This window comes from Falco punctatus, assembly GCF_963210335.1.
Source record: "Falco punctatus genome assembly, chromosome: 5".
Classification (NCBI taxonomy): Eukaryota; Metazoa; Chordata; class Aves; order Falconiformes; family Falconidae; genus Falco; species Falco punctatus.
In genome coordinates, this window is record NC_137584.1 from 70,418,699 (window position 1) to 70,441,087 (window position 22,389).

Consider the following 22,389-nt stretch of genomic DNA (forward strand, 5'->3'; position numbering starts at 1 on the left):
AGTAGGATTTAATTGCTGCTGCCTTTTAGGTCTTTGTTCCAAAACAGGCAGATCTTAGCAGGATCATTTGGTAGTACAGATGTTTCAGATGAAGCTGCAGGCAAACATGTATTTCTGTCAAATCAGAAGGAATTAGTTACTGTTATGGTAGCTGTGAGAAGACAAGCAGTAGCTGATCCACTCTAAAGGCAACGTGATGCAGGCAGGTAGCTACATTAGCAAGCTTTATGTGAAAGCAGGTAACAGTTTTGGTTTTTTTAAAACAAATGTAAGGGCCACAGAATTTTTGATCCAGTGTTTAGAGCTGGCTCAAATATGTTGTGGAATAATAGTCTAAGTTCATAAACCTTACCTTGTTTTTTCCTGTTAACAGTAATTGCACCTGTCCCCCACTTTCTAATTGATGGCAGGTTTTGTTTTCTTGTGATGCCCTGGCGAGGGTGGGTGTCATGGACCAGAAGTGAAGGGCACGTGTGGGGTTCGCCTGTAAATGAGGTGCAGAAGCCTTGTGCAGCTGCTTTGCCAAACCAGCCTCCTCAGGGACTGGCAAGCTGTGGAAGCACGTAGGCACGTATGGAGCAGCGTTTATTAGTACAGGCTCAACTGTAGGGCTTTAGGGCTGGATTTGGCTCTTTGGCCAAGCCTGCGGTCAGGGAGGTGTGCCCTTGTCCTCTGGGGTTCCAGGTTTTTTATTTCAGAAAGTACTAATAACTCAATGAATAAAGGAGGAAGAAACACTCCCTCAAAATCCAATTTTCTGACAAATGGGCTTGCTGGAGATGCTTTAAAATCTCCTAAAACCATGTGTAAAACGTGAACTACTTAAAAGTCGGTTTGAACTTTCATAAATTACTATGCATGTTATTTCATAAAGGACAATTAAGATGATAATGGTACAGTTGCATTATTGTGTGTTATTGCAAAGGACCATAATGCTATAGAAAAAGGTATTTGAGTATAGGTATAAAATAAATGGCCAAATGGAGTGATCCATTGCTAATGGCAATGTTGTCATTGGAGTAGCGTGAGAGTGATTTACCTTTTTTGTTGGGTTCAAACAAAAATGGTCAGATTAGGTTCCCTCAAATTTTGGACATGTTTTATAATGGTGGCTATAATGTTCGTGGGCTTTTTCACTAGGAGCTACACTGGTATGAATTACATGTCATATATCCACCAGACATCTTAAAAGCCAAGCATAAAAGCTGCACTGTTGCTTGGCTCTGTCGGCTTCTAGGCTTGAATTTAAACATGCCCTGTCTATCACATTCACAGTTACAGATTTTGAATTTCCATGTTTTGTAGCTTCATTGTTATAACATTTATCTCCAAAATATCAGATGATGTGATAGCTTTTCTCCAAAAAGCATCTTAATGTGAGATGAGAAAACAAGTAGAGGTGACAAGTCAGTGGTATTTCTTTGTCTGTGACTGGAACGCTGCATCTGGATTTGCTTTTGTGCTGTATTGCATAGCTGATAGCTAAAATACAAATGCAGCTATTAAATTAAGAAAAATGTTAAGGATAATTGGATTAAACCAGGGAGTTCTATACAGTATATGACTGGGGGGAGGTGGGGGGCAGGGAGCAGGGGAAGTCATTTTATTAACTCTGGTTTAAGTTATTCAAATTCTGGATGGCCGGTGGTCTTCAGGCATGCTAAGAACGATGCAGATCATTAGGTTTATAATGATATCATCAATTGTTTCAAAAATAATCTAAACTTGTATCTATCTGCTACCATCTGAAGCTGTAGCTGTGCATTAGAGTTCATTAAACAATTCAGCTGTGGGCATCTCTTGAAATTAAATAACTTTTGAGAATAGTTTCAGTAAAAGGTTTGGAATGAGTACAAGTTCAGATGGAGAACAGCTGTGTTTTGCTGTGTAGATATGAGCCTGTTTCACAGAGGAAATTAGACTGTGCAAAAATAGGCTGTAGCCCTAGAGAGAGCCCCACACTGTGTGCGTGTGTCCGTGCTTCCAGTTGTGAGATGGAAACATCCCAAGGCATACTTTTTCCAGTTTCCCATTAGTCCTTTTATTCCCTTTATCTCCTATGATAGTTCAGGGCTCTGCATATTACAATCTTTCTTTCCTGTCGTGATTTTCTTTGCCTGTTTTGCTAGTTAGAAATGGCTAAGCGGTTGTCAAGAAAGATGTCCCTGCATCAGTGCTGGAGGCTGCTAATGACCTGAAAGCTCCCAGTATGGGTTGGTTCAGAGAAAATCTTCTTGTAGGTTGTAGTCACTTAACTGCTTTTGGGAGCTAAAGTTCAGTTACATAGATTTCACTATAATACTCTTGTCTTAGTGGTTGTGAAGGAATAACTGCCAATTTGCCTCATTGCTGGTAACTTGTCTTTAGCGAGGAGAGAGAAGAACCTGTTGAGTGATCTCTGCATGTTTCCATGACTTGCCTATGCTCTGTGCTTTACACCTCCCTTCTATTGAATCTTGATTATCAGCGTTTTGAGACTTTTTTCAGCTTGTTTAATTGAAGTGCCAGTCACGTTCTGCTTGCTCAGAAAGGTCTTTCAAATTTGTGATGTGTTTGTATTTATAGCATTAACAAAGCCACGTTATTTGTTTTATTCTCATCTAGGTGCTTGAACTGGGATTTCATTTCTCATCCTATGGATCACTGAATGAGTAACAGATGGCCTTGCCTCGTCTTACAGGCGCGTTACGCTCCTTTTCAAATGTCACTAAACATGAGGATTACAGTGAAGAATTAGCTGACTTAACGGTAAAGATTTTTTTCTTTTCTAAAGCATAATTGTAAAGTATTAGTGTGTATACAGTAAGAATTGTTTGCCTGCTTTGTTTGCATTGCCATTTTATAAGAGGAGGGAAGCAAGACAGGGCAAGAGTGCGTATAATTTCCTGTGCATTCCTTTATAGTGTCCTCACTCCAAGTCAGATTTGTTGTAGCTTTGTGGTTTATGCTAGGCGCTTACAATGATGATATGCTATATGGATAGTGTTGTTTGGCTGGGTTAGCACAGCCCTGTTACTTCATCTTTTAGGAAGTTACATTGAGCTGGGCTGGTATGTTTTTAGCTTATGCAGAACTGGGGTGCCAAACATTTCCCTTTGAATACGAAGTTCAACTTGGACTCTTGTTGGGATTTATTTGGAATAAGTTTAGTGATACTAAATTTAGATGCTTCTCCTCCCTGCAAGAAATAATGCATTAAAGCAATAGATGTGTTGTGGTAACTTGTAATGTGAAATGAATTTGGAATCTTGGGAGCTCTATATCTCTTGAAGTTGCAAGAGTTTGGCTTTACAGAGAATTCTGTCTTGGAAGGAGTAAAGTAGTCAGACAGTCTGTGCATGTGCATCCTCCTTCTTCCTTACGCTCAGGAAAGGGTGTAAAGAACAAGTAATAGGGAAACTGCTTGCAATCATTACTACATACTGACTGAATGGAGTTGGAAAGAAGTGGTTTTATCTGGTGTTTAATTTTAAAGGAACCTCCGTGTAGTCATTTGAAATAAATTAAAAACCCTAAATATTTTGCATTTTCAGACTAAAAGGTCAAAACTACATGCACAGTTGCTGAAGTCTGATCTTACTTGGAAGAAGATAATAAAGTTTGTTGATGACAATTTGGATAAAAAAGAAAACCAAACTGTAAATGATGATTTAAAAACTATATTACAAGCTGCAAAACAAATAGGTATGTTTTTATTCTCTAGTAGTCTAATAATATACTCTTTCGTTGTTGGTTTTTTTCCAAGCTGCTTTTTGCCTGCATACTTTGCATACTGGTACAATTTTAGTTCTACCTTGATGCCAGACTTGCCCAGAAATATCTTTGAAACTCCAATTAATCTGATCTGTGTGTGCACAATTCGGTCTTTTATTTTATTTATTTTAAAATATGATTCCATTGTTATGTGGATAGTCTTCCTTTTTGATATTACTGTTTTGTAGTGCATGGTATGGTTTGTGATGGACCTTTAGTAAGCAAAAGCAACATCTTCTGGAATGGCAGTACTCTGAGAAGAGAACAATCGTGATGTTACCTGCTTTAATTCCATGTGGTTGGTATCATGAAAAATTGCACAGACACATAGGCAAATAAAAATCTAAGAAATGTTTTCTGCTTGAAGTGTTTGGTGTTAAGGACAGAAATAAATAGATTTCACTCATCTGGAATTAAGCTTTTAAAATTGAAATATGTTATAGCAAAGGAAGTGTGAAAACCTAGTTTTGATTGGAAACTTAGTTTTTGATCAAAGACTAAAACTAATCCAGCTTGTGCTGTTAGCAGAATTTAACTTCATCAGTTCATAAACTGAGCACATGGCCCAAGCTCTCTAGCTGTCATATACATAAGAATTTTTCATCTCAATTTAATAGGTATATTTTCTTCTTTTCTGATAATTTCAAATATCTTGAATATAATCTTGTAGGTAAAAAGACTGAGAGAACTAATATAGATAAGTATATTTGTCTTTTTTTGGCATTATACACCAATGGTTTTTATCACAATACAAATATTAACCTGTCAGTTGTGTTTCTATTTCTCGACAGTTCTTTTGGAAATAACTAGCAAATTGAGAAAGAAAGAAATATCTAAACACAGACTTTCAAGAAAGGCTAGACAAGTTATTCATGTCCAGCACGTAGTAATCAGTTGTGCTGCACAGTTGCACGGAAGATGTCTGTTAAAGCTATTAATGGGTGTAATGGGTATTGCGTTAGTGAGTCATCAGAAGAAAAATTTCGAGTATTTCTCAAATCACTGACAAAAATGTTTTAAACTCATCTGATGATACGTGTGTTCTAAACTTTGCGTTGTGGTTTAGTTCTTCCATGTTAGTGACATAACAGTTATTTTTACAAATTTGGTGCAATTTTTTTTTTAATCTTATGTTTTCTAATACAATTAGTAGAGCTGATGCTATTAGTAGACTTTTACCTCTTCAGGCCAGAATTTAAGCATGTGGTTGCCTGTTTTTCTGAGACAGGCCTCTAGGAAGGGGCCACCTCTCTGCCCCAGCTCAGGTACCTCTGCTTCAGTGCTCAGATTTCAGCTGGCACTTGTGATAAACAAGGTTTGAGGGAAGTTCTATGCAAGATTGGGAGCGAGTTTGTATCAATCGTCAGTGCCCAAAGTTAATATGGAAAAGGTGCAGTCTGTATTGATAATAGACCTGTATTGATTGAGAAGATCTACATAGGTGTTTTAAATATCCACTGGGTATAGTTTAATCATAAGAAGTACTGAAGTAAAATGTCAGTTAAGTTAGGACTGATAAATATATAAAGATTATAACGTTTGCAGTACAAAAAGTAAGACCATGTGTAGTACAGCAAGTAGGAAAAAATGTCTGGTGATGGAAAAAAGGTTATAAGCAAAGTGAGCATTTGCTGTTCTTAGTTGCAAATGCCATCTATGAAAATAACTCGGTGGACTTGTGTTTTTGGTATTAATGACAGAAACAAGTATTACCTGTGTAATTTTTTTTTTATTATTTAATTTTCACATTTGCCAAAGATTGCTGCAAAAACTTTCTAACTTCCTTTCCCCCCACCCCAGCTTTAATAGCGGGCCCAGTGTGGTCCGTAGGTAGAACAAGTTGAGAGACTTGAAGGTAATAGTGGTAAATATTTGTTTGATGGATCAGAGAGGACAAAACTAATGAAAACAAATGCATGGTTACTTAGAATAAGTTGGAAAGAAACCATCAGCTTTGACACTTCTCAATAAAGATAGATGTGGAATGTTACATGAATGAGAACAGGCTACAGTGACTGAGGCACAAACTGAACTGGTGGTAATGTTCCGAATGCCCTCATCAGAAGCATGTAGTAGAGAAAAGGAATTGCTTGTATGTCTTTTTACTTCATTTTCAAGGAAATGAAATCTCAGCCTAGGCAACAGATACTGTAATATTGATATACTTTACAGGGAAAATGTCACTTACTGAAATGATCTGACTGGCTTAAAACCACAAAGGAAAGAGTCACTTCAAGTAGTGCCATCTTGGCTGGCTCATTATATTCAGTAGGGAGGGGTAGTGTTTTCTCAAGAGATGCTTCCATGAATAGATGTTAATAATAAAGGAGAATTAGCACATAATAAAGCTAAGAGCCTTTTCTCAAATCTTTCAGTACAATTGCTCTCTTAGTTAGGTAACATGTACTTCTGTTCTCACAGAAGTTACTTTAAATAACGATGTGTATTTGTATGTTAGGAATATAAGAGTAAGGTTTATGCAGCCAAGCTCAGGTGTGTAAGTTTTTAGATGTTAGGGTTTTTTTCCCTGTGATTCCCGTATAGTTAATGCTGAGAGGAAGGCTGAACCATCTTTTCCTTTGAGATACATTTACATATATGTTGTATATGTGCCTTATCTTTATGTCATGTATTTTCCATATGAAGGTATCTAATAAGCCTGTAAATATCATCTCCAGTCCTCTCTGTGAACTTTTTGGCTTTTCAAAGTGCACCATAGGAAAGTTTAAGAGAAATACTGAATTTTTAGGCACCTCCACTTATACATTATGTTTCTAGTTGCTCAGCCTTTTCCATCTTCTTATGCTGTATTTCTTTTGCTTTTTCCTATTACACTGTTGGGGAAAAAAACCCCTTGGTTTTGCTGGGGTTAAACCTAGCCTAAGTTGAATCAAGTAATGATGCCAAAGTAATTAAGAATCCCCCCACTGACTTCAATAAGTATTTTAACAGCCAGAAAACTGGGACATAGTAGAGCAAATACATAGGCCTGTAACTGAATAACAGGTATGCAGAGGCAGTGACAAGACACTTTTGATTACTGAAAAGAGAATAGCCTTATTTACTATGTCAGTGGTGCCATTGCGGGTGGGGTGGGTTAAAGAATGAATAATATTGTTCCTTTTAAAATAAATAGTTTGTCTTTAATAGTTCTTTTGAATTAGCCATACCAAGAATTAAATCATGAGTGTTACCACTTAAATTGCACTGTTCTTTGCTGGAGTTCTATGAGTTGATCTTGATGTAAAGAATTGACCAGATAGGCATCTTGAGAACAGCAGCTTGTAAATCATCACAGTAAGCTTTTAAGATGTTTTTAAAATTATGCAATCTTTTAAGAAATATTCTACTAAAAATGTTGGAGTAACCTATCCAACTTACTGAAAAACGTTTTTTAAACTTCATAAAAAAATTCTGCATGCTCTCGTCATGTAAACCAAAAAAACCCAGTGAGCTGGATGGTTTTGTTTAGTTTATGCTTGGTGACTTTTAAAATTTTGTCTAGCAGTGACATTTTGGTTCATCATATGGAGGTTTTGCATATGTTTTCCTTGAGTACCCTTGTGAATAATTGTGTAAAGAGGTAAATTCATGTTTGTCTCCTAATATATTTTTATTTGCATAATGTGATATTTTGTAGATATAAATCCAAATTCATGCATTTATTTGCTTTAATTTCTCTGGGCAATTTTTCTACACACATTCTGTAGTAACTCTGCTGGGAATTACTACAAGAATGTAGTAATTCCCAGCTGAGTTCTGTATGTTTAGTCTGTTATGAATATTCAGATTAGGTAGTGAATAAACAGTGAGACAGAGTGGAAATTTGTTACCTTTAAAAAGCTCATAAATACACCATCATGAGTTTAAGACCTCAGGCAAGTTTTTTGTCTAACTCAGAAAAATGAGAAAGCATTGATAATCCTCAATATGAATTTCTAGTGAGTAGAAGCATAATGAAGACAGATGCTTTATTATCATATACCTTTTATAATTCAGTACATTGCAACAATTGGTACTTGTTGTTATGGTCTTCATTTCATATCTCTGTTGATGAGAACTGCAGCAAGAAATTGAATACAGTTATGTTACAGGCAATGAAAGAAAATCAGTTTGAAGTATATAAAGGTACTTTTTGCTTTTTTTCATTAACAGTTGGAGCTGAGAATGGACAAGAAGCAGTTGAAAGCGGAGCTGTTTTTCTCTTTAAGACATTTCACGGGAAAGAATATGTTGGCCGTGATGAGACGAAGGTGATCAAGCAGATGTTTGGGCCATTTCCATCATCATCTGCTACTGCAGCTTGCAATGCCACATGTCGGATTGCTTCTCACTTCACTGAAGAACAGCTTACAGCCCTCATACAGATGGCTGCAGAGCAAAATGGTGATAACAGGGTATTCTTTGGTAAAAATATAGTGTTTTCATTTGATATGCATGATTTGGATCACTCTGAGGAGCTGCCCGTGAATGGTGAGGCTGATACGCAGAAAATTATAAGCTTAGATTATAACAAATTTCTGAATAACCAGCTGAATCACTTACAGAATTACTGTGAAGAGAAATCCGACCTCAAGTCTTTGGAAAAAGTAGATGATTCTTTTTTGTGGTGTGAAGTTGGAAAGTATCTGAATGAATCTCAAGGGGGTACCCCTGGAGGACCAACAACAGAAGACCTCTGCTGTACTTTGTATGAGATGCTCGCTTCTACCAAAAGTGGCGATGAACTTCAAAATGAGGTATAGTAGCATATTAACCATACTACATGTATTTGAAAGTTGCAGAAATACACAACTATTTCATACTGGATTATGTCCGTATACTTTATCCAAGTGTCATTGATATTTTAATTTTTTTTTGTCTTGAAAAAAATTACATGGAAGCATCTTAATTTACCGGGCAGAATATGGGAGCAGCATTAATTTCATGTGAATAGTCTCCTTTTCCCCATAACAGACATGCGGTTTGTGGGGGGAGGGGTGGGGTGGGGTGTTGGCCATTTGCTCAGCTTCCCCATATTTTCTTTTTAAGCAGCAGCCAAATCAAGCTACTGTATAAAAATGTCAGAACTTGCGAAAACAAATCAGTTAATTTTCCTGGGCAGGTTCCATCTGCAGTTTCAGAGCCTTCCTGTAGCTGGAAGGAAAGCTGGAGGACTGTGCAGGTGGTGCTACTTTAAAACTTTGTCACATCACTTCCATTTCTTTCAATAAGAACAGGGGGTGGGTTTATTGCAAGGGCAGAGAAAGCTTGAGGGAGAGAGAACAGATGCTGGGAGACTGGAGTTGAAGCATAAGCATAGTGGTAGAAAGGGGAAAGAGCATGATTAAAGGCTGGTGAAGAGGCTTTCAAGGTGTGTGCAGGAGAGATGATTGGATTAATCTAGTCAAGAGAACTGTTTTTGAACAGAGTTGGGAAAGAATTCCTGCAATTTGCTTATTGTTCCTTCCTGTGCACTCTTATGTCTACTTTGTTTTTCCTTATTTGCTCTGCTTTCATCCCCTGAAAATATCCAATACTTAAATCTCAAACTGACTCTTCAGAAAGACTTCAAATGTTGAAAATTTGCTACAGAAATACAACTGATGGTAGGAATAGACAATCCTGTGAAAGACAGTATAATAAAAATTTGCTGGATTTTGCCATTACAGTAGTAGATTTTGTTATTCTTAACAAAAAAGTAAGTGATAGAAGACCTGAATATTTCATTTTAAGTTTAGATAACTATGTATTGGTATCTATTGCATAGTGATACTGTTCCCAAAGCCCTTGTCTTGTTTCATTTGAAAGTCAATAGACCACATTTCAGCTGTCCTTTGATCTGTGTTCTGTATATGAATATTTTCTTACAAACTTATTCTAATTTGAGAGCCTAAATATGAATATAAAGAGAAGCTGATATAATTTCTACTGCGTTAAAGTAGATTTTGAAAAATAACACTTTTATGCGTGTCTGCAAACAGTTTCATATTTTGGGTGGTTTTATTGAGGGGAGATACGTGAAAATGGACAACTGAACAGATCTTGGAGAAAGAGATTGGATAAAGAAACTTGAGTGTCAGATGAAACATAAAGGCATTCTTTTTTTATTTGCCGTAGGGACCTGAAGTTTATAATTGTACGGAGATAAAGATTTCAATTTTTTTTTTCTAGATCAGCAAAATACTTTTCAGATATAGTCACAGGGTATGCAGAAATAATTCCATACTTATGTATAATGCATACTTAATCCTAAATTGAATTTGTAAAATATTAAAGGAAATGTTTGAAACCTTTCACTTGAAGCAAGAAGAAATAACTTTTTTATTTTGCAATGGTATGATTATAATGGATTGCTAAATCAGTTGGCAGACAGTTCAAGCTATCAGTTTATGTGGATCACCAATAAAGACTTCCTTTCCTTTGGCTCTGGCAAAATGTCTGTTCTGATGGCTTTACAGGAATTTTAATTTGATAATTTGAAAAAATTATTTACTCTTACAGTAATCGGAAGATTATTTAGCAAGATTAAATCCTTGTCTCTTGTTACTAGAGAAAAAAGGATTCTTTCCCTTGAGTGTCTGAAACCTGTTTCTTACTTTGGATTTTCAAGAGCTGTTAGAAATAAAAAAATACATTTTGTCCCAGTTCTTATTTCAGCCCCCATGTTGCCTTTCCTTGCAACACTCTTATTATTTCATTGTTCATTGCACAATGTGGGGGCTGAGAAGGGGGTGAGACTAATTTGAACCTGATCACCTTTTCTTAAAAGCCAGTGGCATTTGTATTGTGCTTTCTGTAAGAGTAGTCATGACTTGAAAATTTCTTTGGACTTTGGATTTTAACATCACTTAGGCATTATTGGGTTTTTTATTACAGCAACTTTACTGGTGGCATCCCTAAGAGCAGATGGTGGTTTTAAACCTGAAGGTAACCCATTTCTAGAATTAGGTCATAATTTGCCAAATGAGATGGTATAACAAGTATGTGAATGATCATGGATCATGCATACTGAAAATCTTACATTAATTGGGGTGATGCATAGATGCTGAGGTCTCCATGCTCTACAAATGTTTTTTTTTCTTTATAAACCAAGAAAAAAAGAACTATTGATATGAAAGGATAATTCTTTGTAAATAAAAATCCAGATCAGTAAAAAAAATATTAATATGTTAAAATAGTGGCTGTGTCTATTCTTCTGTCTTAGGAAGACAGAACTGTCTGTTTATTATTAAACAGGAAAAGAGCATGCTGGTGTTGAGGATATAGGTGAGTGGATTTACTATAAGACAACTTCATTTGATCTTTAAGCAAAGTTTATTAAGATTCCAGATCACATGAAAACTATGAGCATTTTTAGATAATTTCAGAGGTGACAGCCTGGGTTTTTTTGTAGCATATGTATAGGCACACACAACGTGTATCCTATTTAGGTTTTTATCTACTTATGAACTGTACAAGGTGAAATAAGCTACTTCCACCACCACTGTATAGCTTATGTTTAAAGTAGTTGGTGAGGTAGAAGAAAGTAATACTTTGTTCTTTGTTGTCACTGTTTAAGAACATTCCACACTTCCTTTGGGACAGTTTGTTTATCTGGTATATCACTAGTGACTCTTAATTAGAGGAAAATTGATTCTTATGCTTGGAGTGACAAGGGAGTTATAACTTAGTGTTTAGGGCACGTGCTTTTCATTGGGGACATAAAGTCTAGTAAAGCTAAATGACAACTACTGGAGCATGATTTCACTGTATGTCAGATTTTGTTGAGTATGAAATGGTAATGATGCGGTAACAAAACCATTACTTAAAAACAGGAAGAAAAAGCTGATGACAAACTATGGAGTTTTGCTCAATAACCATTGTGCTTTTTTATTGTTATTTTTTATTAAAACTTAGTATGCAGTGCATTCCTCCAATTCCAGTACTCAGTTTCTAGTATATGGCACTTCCATAATGTAGACTGGAGGCATCTGAGAGTATTTTATCAACTTTGCCACGTAACCCATCCCAGGAAAACTAGGAAAAAGGTGGAGGGGTTAAGTCCCTCTTTGGTTACACCTCTGCCGTTCTCAGAGGGTGTGCCTCTTCTGTGAACTCCTGACATAGTTAATTTGCAAAATTTTTCTGAATTTTATTTTGGAAATACTTATCTCTATTTTTACACTAATGCAGAGGTGCATTATCCCTTTATCTTCAAACAGGAAGAAATTTCTATAGAGCTAAACTAACTAGAGGAAAAAAAGGAAATGCAATGAGAATTGTGTTAAGATCTAATTTATACCGCACAGATTATGAAAAATTGTGCAGTTCGTCTCAGGCAAGGGAAGGGACTTTGCCCAAATAAAATTAAGAAACCTTAATGTCATTCAGCATATTAGATTAAATGGTGTTTCTCAGACAAGATAATGTTAAATGCTGTATAAATGACTAGAACACCAGGCTATGATGTAAAACAGCAGAACTCTTCCAAGAAAATTACATTGTTAGTAGTTTGTGTATTATGTGAGTAGTACATATGTTTACTTACCTCTATATATGATATATTTATTTCCCTATCAAGGAAGACACAAGTGTTTTACTGCTTAGGTTTCTTTTGTCTGCTTTATAGTTTTGACTGTCTCCAGCTCCCTGCATTAAAAGCTAGCATATAAACATACTTGAACTATAGTATCCAGGACTTCCATCAGTTAAATATAATCCAGCTATATTGCAAGTTGTTGTGGTAAAAACATTCCTTTTTGTTTCATTTCTAAGGATAATTCATTATTCATCATTCCTACTGAAAAAGCGTGATATGGCTTCTTCCTTGTTGTCATAAGCACCTGAGAATATTCGAGTAAGGAAAACTACCATAAGAGACCAAAGGGTAGTAATGTGGAATTTGAAGGTGTTGCATCCTTCCTTCAAGCATCAAAAACATTCCTTTCAAATGAATGTAAACCTGAAATCGGAAAAGTACAAGTTGTGGAATATAGGTTTTTATATGGGGGGGGAAGGTCAAGAGTTGGGCAGCACCTCTTCTTGTATGTATTTCTTAATAGATGCATCCAGTAATATTCTCATCATTAGAGCCAGAAGGTTACACCTTTATTACAGAAATGCTGTTCTGAAATAAGCATGAAAAGAACGAAAGTTAATAGATTATTTTGTTGTTTCATGAACTAGGATTTTTTGTGTGATGTTTGTGTGTCTCTGAATGCTTGATGTAGCCACAGGCTTTTAGACAGTTTTCCCCTGGCTCTGCTGTGTGGAGCTTTATTGTCTCTCAGGCTTCTGTCTGTAACTTTTCTTTAGCTGCCTTTGTTGCTAGTAGCAATATAATTTTCGACTTTTTTTTTTTCCCCAGTGCTTGGGTTAATCTACATGGTTTCTGTTGCCCTGTCTTAATCCTACCACAAATGTCTGCCAATGTGCTTTGTTGGTCAAACCTGTAAATGCTGTTGGGATCAAGAACAAGGGGAATTTAACTAATCTGTCAATTCAGCAAACTGGCAGGAAGCTCCTCTGTGTCTGACACCAGCCTTTCTGCAATAGTAGTACAGAAGAGTAAAGGAGAGCAAAATCTGTTCAAACTTTCACAGAATCCGGAAGGACCTTTTCTGTCAGTGATACAGTATCTTAAACTAAGGAAGACTCAGTAATAAAGGACTATGGGAAAGTTTGTCCCAATTCCTCTGGTGAAGACTGCTCCAGAGTCTTGTTGCCTGGGTGGTGAAAATGAATTCGTTATCTGCTTTCTGGCTTTATTCAGGGCTGGTTTATGATAACTTTTCCTGTGCTACAGTTGTCCTTTTTTTTTTTTTTTTTTTTTTAAAACCGATTTAGAAAACGAGCATCAAAGAACTGCACATGTAACTTTTTTTTTCAGACAATGCTATTCCTTTTAAACTCTGCCCTTCCTTTCATTTACCCTTCAGGCAGTTCCTTGCCAACTTTTAATTCTTCTATTAATGCCCAATTTCATTAATTTAACAAGTTCTCATGTGGAAAATCGCAATGCTTTAAAGGAAGTCCAAATGTGAAACAACTGCTATTTATTCATTCACTAGATAAATGAAGTGTTAGACCAAGTGATGTATCAATAGCAAGCCCATGCTATGTTTATGCCGTTTTCCAGTTAGCTCTGTGATTTTTTCAAAAATATATTCTTTTAACTCTTCTGCAATCATATTTATATTTTTTATCCACAGTATAATTGCACTTGTAGGTGTGTGCTCCCTGACCTACAATTTTATGTGCCAGTGTCTAAAGATTTATGAAAGATTTTCACACTCAAGCTGCAACGGTGAGATATGAATTTTGTTCTTAGCTTCCATGTGATCACTTTAATATCCATACTCTTTATTCTTTAACCAACTTATCCTTATATCCAAAACCATTTTTCTTTAAAAATCAGAATTGTCTATGATGAATTTTAAAATTGAAATCTGTTGAAATAACATGTCAGTAATTAAATAATGAAGAGTCAAAATTTCCCTTTCAAAAGGAAAATTTATGCTACAGTAAGGGACCTAGTTAGTGAAATCACCTGGTCCGTGGAACTCTGAATGGAAAACACGCCTGGATAATTTCAAAGCAAAAGACACTAAAATTATTCCCTGATATAGTGATATAAACCAGTAAATACAATCGTAGAATACCAGGTTGGAAGGGACCTCAAGATCATCTGGTGCAACCTTTCATGGCAAAAGCATGGTCTAGACAGGACAGCCCAGCACCCTGTCCAGCCAGATCGTAAAAGCGTTCAGTGTTGGGGAATCCACCACTTTCCTGCAGAGATTGTCCCAATGGCTAACTGTTTTCACGGTGAAAAATGTTCCCCTCGCGTCCAAGTGGAATCTCCCCAGGTACACACTACCCCTCGTCTTTACCGTGTGACTCCTTGTAGAAAGGAGGTCTTCATCTTCTCTGTAGCTGCCCTCCAAACACTGGAAGGCGGTGATAAGCTCTCCCCTAAGCCTTCTTTTCTCAAGACTGAACAAACGCAGTTCCCTCAGCCTGTCCTCACACGGCAGGCTTCTCAGTCCTTCGATCATCTTTGTGGCCCTCCTCTGGACGCCCCCCAGCCTGTCCACATCTGGCGTTTTGTATAGCGGGAACCACGACTGAACACGGTATATTCCAGGTGTGGCTGAGAAGCGCTGAGTAGAGGGGGATAGTGGCTTCTTGATCTGCGCTGGTGATGCCCTTGTTGATGCAGCCCAGCATCCTGCCAGCTCTCCTTGCCGCAGCAGCACGCTGGTCGCTCATCTCCAGCTTCCTGTCCACAGGGACCCCCAGGTCCCCTTCCACAGAGCCGCTCCCCAGCCGCGTAGATCCCAGCCTGTGCTGCACTCCTGGATTATGTCTTCCCAGGTTGCAATGTTGTCCTTGTTGATCTTCATAAGGTTCTTGCTAGCCCACCCTTCCAGCCTATCCAGGTCTTCCTGCAGGGTGGCTCTCCCTACCGAAGCATCCCCTTCCGCGCTTGGTTTGGCATCATTGGCAATCTTCATCACGGCAAGCTTGATCCCATCACCCAGACCACCTGTGAAGGTATCAGACAGCGTTGGGCCCAATATCGATCCCGGGGACCCCACCTGTGACAGCCTGCCAGTTTGAAACGCAGCTGCTCACCACCAGCCGCTGGGTGCGGGCTGCGGGCCAGTTCCCCACCCACCGCACAGGCCGCCCGTCTGGATCGCAGTGCGTCAGGATCTCCGGGAGGCAGCTGCGGGCAACCGAATCAAACGCCTGGGAGAAATCCAGGTGGACAATGTCCATCGCTCGCCCCATATCAACCAGGCATTTGCCCTCGGTGAATCTGTGCTGGCTTTTCCCAGTCACGTGCTTCATTGGACTTGGGATAGCCCCCAGGAGGATTCGTTCCGTAACCTTCCCAGGGACTGAAGTAAGACTGATGGGCCTGTAATCTCCTGGGTCCTCCTCTAAGCCCTTCTCGTAGACAGGGGTGACGTTAGCCTTCTTCCAGTCTTGTGGCACATCCCCCACTCTCCGCTGCTTCTCACAGAGTAAGGAGACCGGCCTCACAACACCGTCAGCCAGCTCTCCTAACACCCTCAGATGGCTGTTGCCAGGGCCCATCGATTTGTAGGGGTCACGCGCCTGTAACAGCTCATGTACCAGCTCTTCCTTCACTGATGGTGGGTCTGTTTTCACCAACCTGGATTTTTATTCCCAAGGCCTGGGGCCCAACAGCGCTGATAAAGACAGAGGTGAAGAAATTAAGAACGTGTTGAGAAACTCTGCCTTTTCAGTGCTGCTGGTGCCTAATTCACCTCTTCTGTTTAACAGCAGGCCAATGTTTTCCTTCTGTTTCTTCTTGTTTATATACCTGAAGGATCCTTTCTTGTATTTATTTACATGTTTGGCCAATTTAAATTTGAACTGAGTTTTTGCCTTTCCAACTGTGTCTCTGCACACCCCAGCAATGCCCTTGCCATTCTGAACAGGTTTTTGTCTGTTTTTCTATCTCTGGTACACTTCTCTCTATTTTGAGCAGACTCCGAGTCTTGTCACCAGTGGGGCTTAATTGTACTGGTAAAGATAAAGAAAAGAAATATATAACAGGAGATGAATTTTTTTCTTTAATTTTTTGCCCTTTGTAGTCATCTTTTAAGAAGTCTTTCCAGTGTACCCAGTCAAATATAGTATAGCATCACCAGCATCTGAAAGCATACATGTTTTTTTACAAGTAGGCAGTTCACGTATAAAGCTGTTATTAAATGATGGTTGCAGTTAAATAAGGAAAAGGCATTCACAGATTTTATTATAAAGTCTTTTCCTGTGTTAGACAAACTTGGATTTCTGTGTGGTTTTTTGATACTTGAAGACTAAGTTGTATTTCTACAATTGTGTATACTTCAGCCTGCAGCAATGATTTTTTTAATTGTTTATTTATTTTTAGAATCTCTTTATGTCTAAACTAAAACCCAGTGGACAGATTTGGCGATAGAAGTAGCAGCCTCACACTGCAGGTTGCAAGTCACAGGGCGTGTCATTCACAGTAAACCAGGATTGGTCAGTTTTGCTAATTGATCAAAATAGAAACTATAGAGGTCAGCAGTCAACAGATAATACAACTTTTTCCTATTACCTTTAATTACAGTTCATTTTTTTTTCCCCTCCAGAAAGCTTTTTATCATGTATCTCAGGGATACCATGGAAAGGTGCATAATTTTTTTAGAACATATAAAGCCTCTGTGTGTTGCTTTTTAGTATTGGCTGCTGAAACAATTTTAGGTATGCATATTAATATTGGGTAGTATGTTACTGTATAATCTGGTGGGTTGATAAAGGACATAAAACCCCTTAAATTTTCTTGGATCATGTTCACTGTTGTGTTTGCTGGATTTGTTGAGGGGAAAACTACCCTCAGTGTTTCACAAGTGCTGCAAGGAAAGAGTATGTTGTGGGGCTGGGTAAATACCACTTTCATCTATCGTGAGTATCTTTCAAAAAGCCCCCACAGTTTTTGGGTTACTATCGCTTTCTTTATCTTATGCAGCCCCCTCTTATTTGAACAGAGCTTTCTTTCCTACACTGCCCCACTGACCCCTAAAGTTGAAAAAGTTATATTTAAGAAATGATGATACTGCATTTCACATGATAGTCTGATCATGACAGAAAGTGTGTCTAGACTGACTGATCAGTACTTGCCTTTTATTCTGGGGAATGCATGTCATTGTTTCTTTTGACTTTATTTTTAATGGTATTTTATTAATAGGTATTCCTATTTAATTTTGCTTATAAAATGGAGAGGAATGCAAGCAGCACAGAGGTAAAGCTATGAAAACTATTTGTAGTTATTACTTAAATGTTAGGCTTTCTTAATTGACATCACACTTACGCATTTTATTGCTTTGAGCAGTGAGATCAAGAAATAAAATCTGAAAAGTGTAAGGTGGTGTCCAGTATTCCCGTGCTGAGTCTAGCAAAGGTTCAAAGGGATGATGAAGGGTCTGGAGCATCTGAGGTACAAGAAGAGACTGAGAGAGCTAAGATTGTTCAACCTGGAGAAAGGAAGGCTCAGGGGGATCTGATCTGATCAGATGTGATGGTGAGAGAGTAAAGAAGGTGAAGCCAGACTTGTCTCAGTGATATCCAGTGGCAGGACCAGAGACAGTGGGCATAAACTGGAATGCAGAATATTCCATGTAAACATAATATTTATTGTCACTGTGAGAGTGGTCAGACACAGGAGCAGTTTGCTCAAGAGGTTGTGGAGTCTCCAATCCTGGACACTAGATTATTTCTAGAGTTTCCTTCCAACCTCAACCGTTCTGTGATTCTGTCATTTCAATTTAATAAATAGAAGTAATTTGAGAAAACTTTTCTATCTATTACTAATTCTGTATTAATTTAAGTCTTCATTTTTGATGCTTTATTTCTTGCATTAAAATCAAGTGTAAGCTGTCCCTTACCCTAATATGTTCTTTTTAAGTTAAAAAAAATCTTGTTTTGTAATAAGTTCCTTGTTAGAATCTCATAGTAAGTGGAGTAGCCCTTTTAAGTACTTAGTTTTAACCTTATGTGTAACATTTAATGAATTGCAGCATACAGGAAATAAATAGTCCTTGTGTTGCAAGTAATCTCAATTAGGTTTTAAAGTGACCTTGATTTCGGATGTGTTAAATTGGTCACCGAATTTAAGTATCTATAAATAATGGACATTTGTTGTTCAGAGAAATTTAGTTTCCTGCATTAAACAAGAATCTGTGTAATGGTCATTATTCTTTTACGAGAAAATACATAGCATCTTAATTTACATGACCAAATTTCTCATCCCCTTTAAAAGCCTAACATTATTTATGTGAAGGTTTAAGGTTTTTTTCAGTGTGTAAGCTAAGACAAATGTAACATTGTGAAATTACATTGAAATACAGTTCAACAAGAAAGAGCATACTTCAGAGCTCGTAATGCAAACCAGCTACAAAAGGATTTCTGAATTCCTACAGACTGCACACACTTATTCACTCTTTCAGGTAAATGAATGGAAGAGCATATACAGCACTGCGCAGTATCACATTATTTGAGAGTAAGACTAAGCAAGCATGCGTAGATTTTGTTTTGTACTAGCGACTTGGTGTGCTGTCAGTAGCACACACTGCAGACACTGTTCTTTATATTTACGTCTTGCTCATTGCTTTCATAAGTAGTCAGAACTTGTGTTTACATTTCACAAATAAAACCTGTATTTCTAACTATTAGTATCCAAAAATGTAATGACCTAAGAAACACTTAGCTCATACTTCTAAACCTGAATTCAGTTTAGTAATTCTTAGGTCTGTATTGAGAGTGATTCTCTGAGCCATCTGAATATGTAATTGGTTTTAAAGGTGCTAGTTTTGAGACCTTTCTTCTGACATACTGTGCAGGTTGCAACAGAGGTGCTTTAGAGAAACAGGCTGCATTATCGGTGCGCAGTGCAATCACTTCTGGCTCAGTATTTGACTAATACTTCTGCTTGGCTCAGAGGGCAAGTGGCATTTGTTTGCATATGCTGGGTAGCTCTTGCCCTAGATATAAGCTGACCTTCTCCATCAGGAAAGTGCAGTATGCAGGTGTGAAAGTAGGCATGGACTTTTCTTTCCGTAAGCAAAAAAAGCTGATGCTTTGTGTCATATTTTGCTGCTTTGTAGAATGCTGGATATTGGACTTTGCAGATGCTAGCTCTTCCAAATATCAAATATGAATGTTTGTTTGAAACTCAGTTTTACTTGTCACTAGCTCGGCACATCAGTCTAATTACATGTGCTTCCTTGTTCCCAGAAGGTTCTCTGTTCCCTGTCAAAGCCAACGTTTGGCATTTTTGTGTAAGCTGTCGCTCTTCTCTTCAAGCTTAGGACTCCCAGCTGCAGTTTTTCTAATGCAGCTGAAGCAGAACCAAAGGTGCTCTGAGAGCCCCAGTGCAAGGCTGCTGTTTTCCCTGCGTGGTTTTCCTCAAGCCGTTAAGTGGAGAAAGACAACTTCAATGTCAAAATGCGATTTGGCAGAACTTGAGGCCAACAGAATTAGTTTTAGCATATAATCTTTAGAAAAAATAGTGGAAAACACTTTTTGAAATATAATAAAAAGCATAATTTACGGAGACATAAGTAAACAGTACAGCTTGTTAGTGAATGAGAAATTCAAATTAGCCAGAAACAGAAGCCAGTGGTGAAATGGCTGGCGATTGTCCAAAGTGAAATAAATATGAAAATTGAATATATTTTGAAATAATAATTAAACATGTAAGTTCAAAGACAAAACCTCTAGGATAAAATACTAGTAGTATTAAAATAAGTTGGAGATTCATACTTGATTTCAAAAGTTTTTTTGTTTTTTTACTAGTTGTCTTACTCTGTGCTTATCTTTTTAACTTATTTTACAGAGATGGTTTCTGAACTTGTGTATGTATAGCTGGTATTTTACACACACAGCCAGTAAAATAGCACCATTGCAAAACAGGATTGCACTAACATGTATTTTTACATGGCTTGGGAAATTTTTGCCACTTAGAAGAGCTTCAACATTATGGTGTCATTGCGTTTTTATGAGACCGTCGCACTGAGGAACTGGATATTTGGTTATACACTGACTAGTTAACTACTTTACTGATTTTTTAACTAGTATTATACTATTAGTCTTGAAAAACTGGTATAAGCAGATGTAATAATTATGTGAAATATTAAACAAAATTGAATGCTCATGTGAACAGAGGGTAGTCATACTCCAAGTCTTTTGTTCAAAATGGAAGATTGTCATAAAAACTGACTAAATAGCTTGGTTTAGAACATGAACTGTTTTTTATGAGCTATAGTATTTATTACCATAGTTATTTATCATAAGAGACAAAAGATGTGAAACAGCTTTCAGAAATTCATTAATAAAGGGAAAATCTTGGATATTTGATGCCAGAACTGAGTGTCTCAGGAGTACATTTCTGTCATGCTGCAGAAGTTCTCCAGGCCTCTAAACTTAGCATGTTAAAGCTGTGCCGGAGCTAGGCATGGACTCTGCAGAAAAGCAACAAAAGCATTCTGTGCTTCAGCATCTTGTATTACTATATATTATATAGTATAAATACAGAATATTATAGGCATAGTTATACATTACTGTCTTGTATTACTTGGCAATGTTTATTGAGTCCAGAAGTTTGTGGAGATTAGGTCTTTGGACACTATGTGTAAGAATAGCAAAAAACCATAATACTTTGTTATGTAGAAGTCATTATTAAACCATTCCTTATGAATGTTGGAATTTGAGTAAGGAGTTTACTGACCATCCTTACTCAAAGTAATCAAATGTTAAATGTCTTGACATACTACTTGAAGTGGCATTATTTAAAAAAATGCAGATGCTGAAAGCGTGAGAATATTCACCCAGGTATGTAGATACTTAAATAAAAACCAAAAAAGGCACAACCAGAAAATTTTATTTGGACTGAACATATTTCAAAGACATCAACATCTCTTATGTTTATATCCCATTGTAAAGACCTTAAAGACCGTCATTGTAAGTACTGCCAGATGCTTTCAGTGTTAGAACTACATCTCATAGTTGATCTTAACTGGAGAATGTGTTAATGTAGACTGCCTACTGATAGGGAAAGCAGTTTCAGAAGATGACTTCATCATTACTATATATAGGAGGTGCTAAAAAATAATTGGAAAAGGGCTCAGAGGAGGTCCATCATGTAGAAGGTAGCATGTGAAATAAAGCATGGATAACTGAGGAAATGAAATATGAAGAAATAATTGCCAGTCTGGCTTGATGCGAAGAAGTATCAGTAGTACAAACATATTTAGTGTGGGAGTAATGCATCAACGGACTGTGGCCTGTGGTAAAAGGCACTCAGAGAGAGGGAGGGGATAGCAGTAGACTGGCAGCATAAAACAAACGTTTTGTAAATATTGGCTGCTCTTCCTAGTGAGGAAAAATCTCACCGAGAGTTTCAGTTACTTTCAGATTTTAGGCAAGCTTGTTTCCGGTGGTAGCATAGCTTTTGCAGTAACTAAGCAATTTTCACTCTTAAAAGAAGTGTGCATGAGCATCAGCTCTCAGAACTGTTACACACAGAGCTATTGTATACTCCATGTGAGTGGTTCTCCAGGATGCTGAAAGTTACCTAATTGCTCCATTTGGACATGGAAATTCGTTGCCTCTAAGGGCTTTAAGCAGACTCTGAGAATCCAGAGTAGGTTATTATTATTTCAGTAAATATTCAATATCTGGTTTTATATAGGACATAGCTAGATTGCCAGTGCTCTTCAGAACTGGAATTGTCATAGGTTGTATTGTTATGTCCCTGTACCTGTTTACATACTTCCTACTGTTGGTGCTAGTTTTTAATTGTTACCGAACCACTGTTCATTTGGTATCTTTTTTTGCAATATTGAACAGAGTCTGAAATGATAGTTAAGATGTTACCTAAAAAACATATAAGGTACTTGAAAATTTGGATTATTTTTGGTGACTATTTTTGGTCACCTTCTGGTGATCCAGAAGGAAAGGGAAGTACTTACCTGACTTCTAGAAATGTTAATCTTTTGCTCCTGGTTTAAGTCTTAAACCAGGCCACTAGTAATTGTTACTAATCTACTAGTGATTGTAAAGTTAGTTATACATTTCGGAAACTTACTGAGGATCCTTGTCTGACGGTTTACAAATGGT

General features: G+C 37.4%; 1 protein-coding gene across 2 annotated transcripts in view; it reads left to right on the top strand.

Annotated features, from left to right (window-relative positions):
- Positions 1-22,389, top strand: part of ASCC3 (activating signal cointegrator 1 complex subunit 3) — a 284,673-nt gene that overhangs the window by 18,671 nt on the left and 243,613 nt on the right. For both annotated transcript variants that reach the window (XM_080390028.1, XM_080390029.1), the window contains exons 2-4: positions 2,605-2,748; positions 3,534-3,684; positions 7,909-8,492. In XM_080390028.1, coding sequence (XP_080246154.1) covers positions 2,659-2,748; positions 3,534-3,684; positions 7,909-8,492 — 825 coding nt within the window. In that variant the 5' untranslated portion in view covers positions 2,605-2,658. The remainder of the gene's footprint in view (positions 1-2,604; positions 2,749-3,533; positions 3,685-7,908; positions 8,493-22,389) is intronic.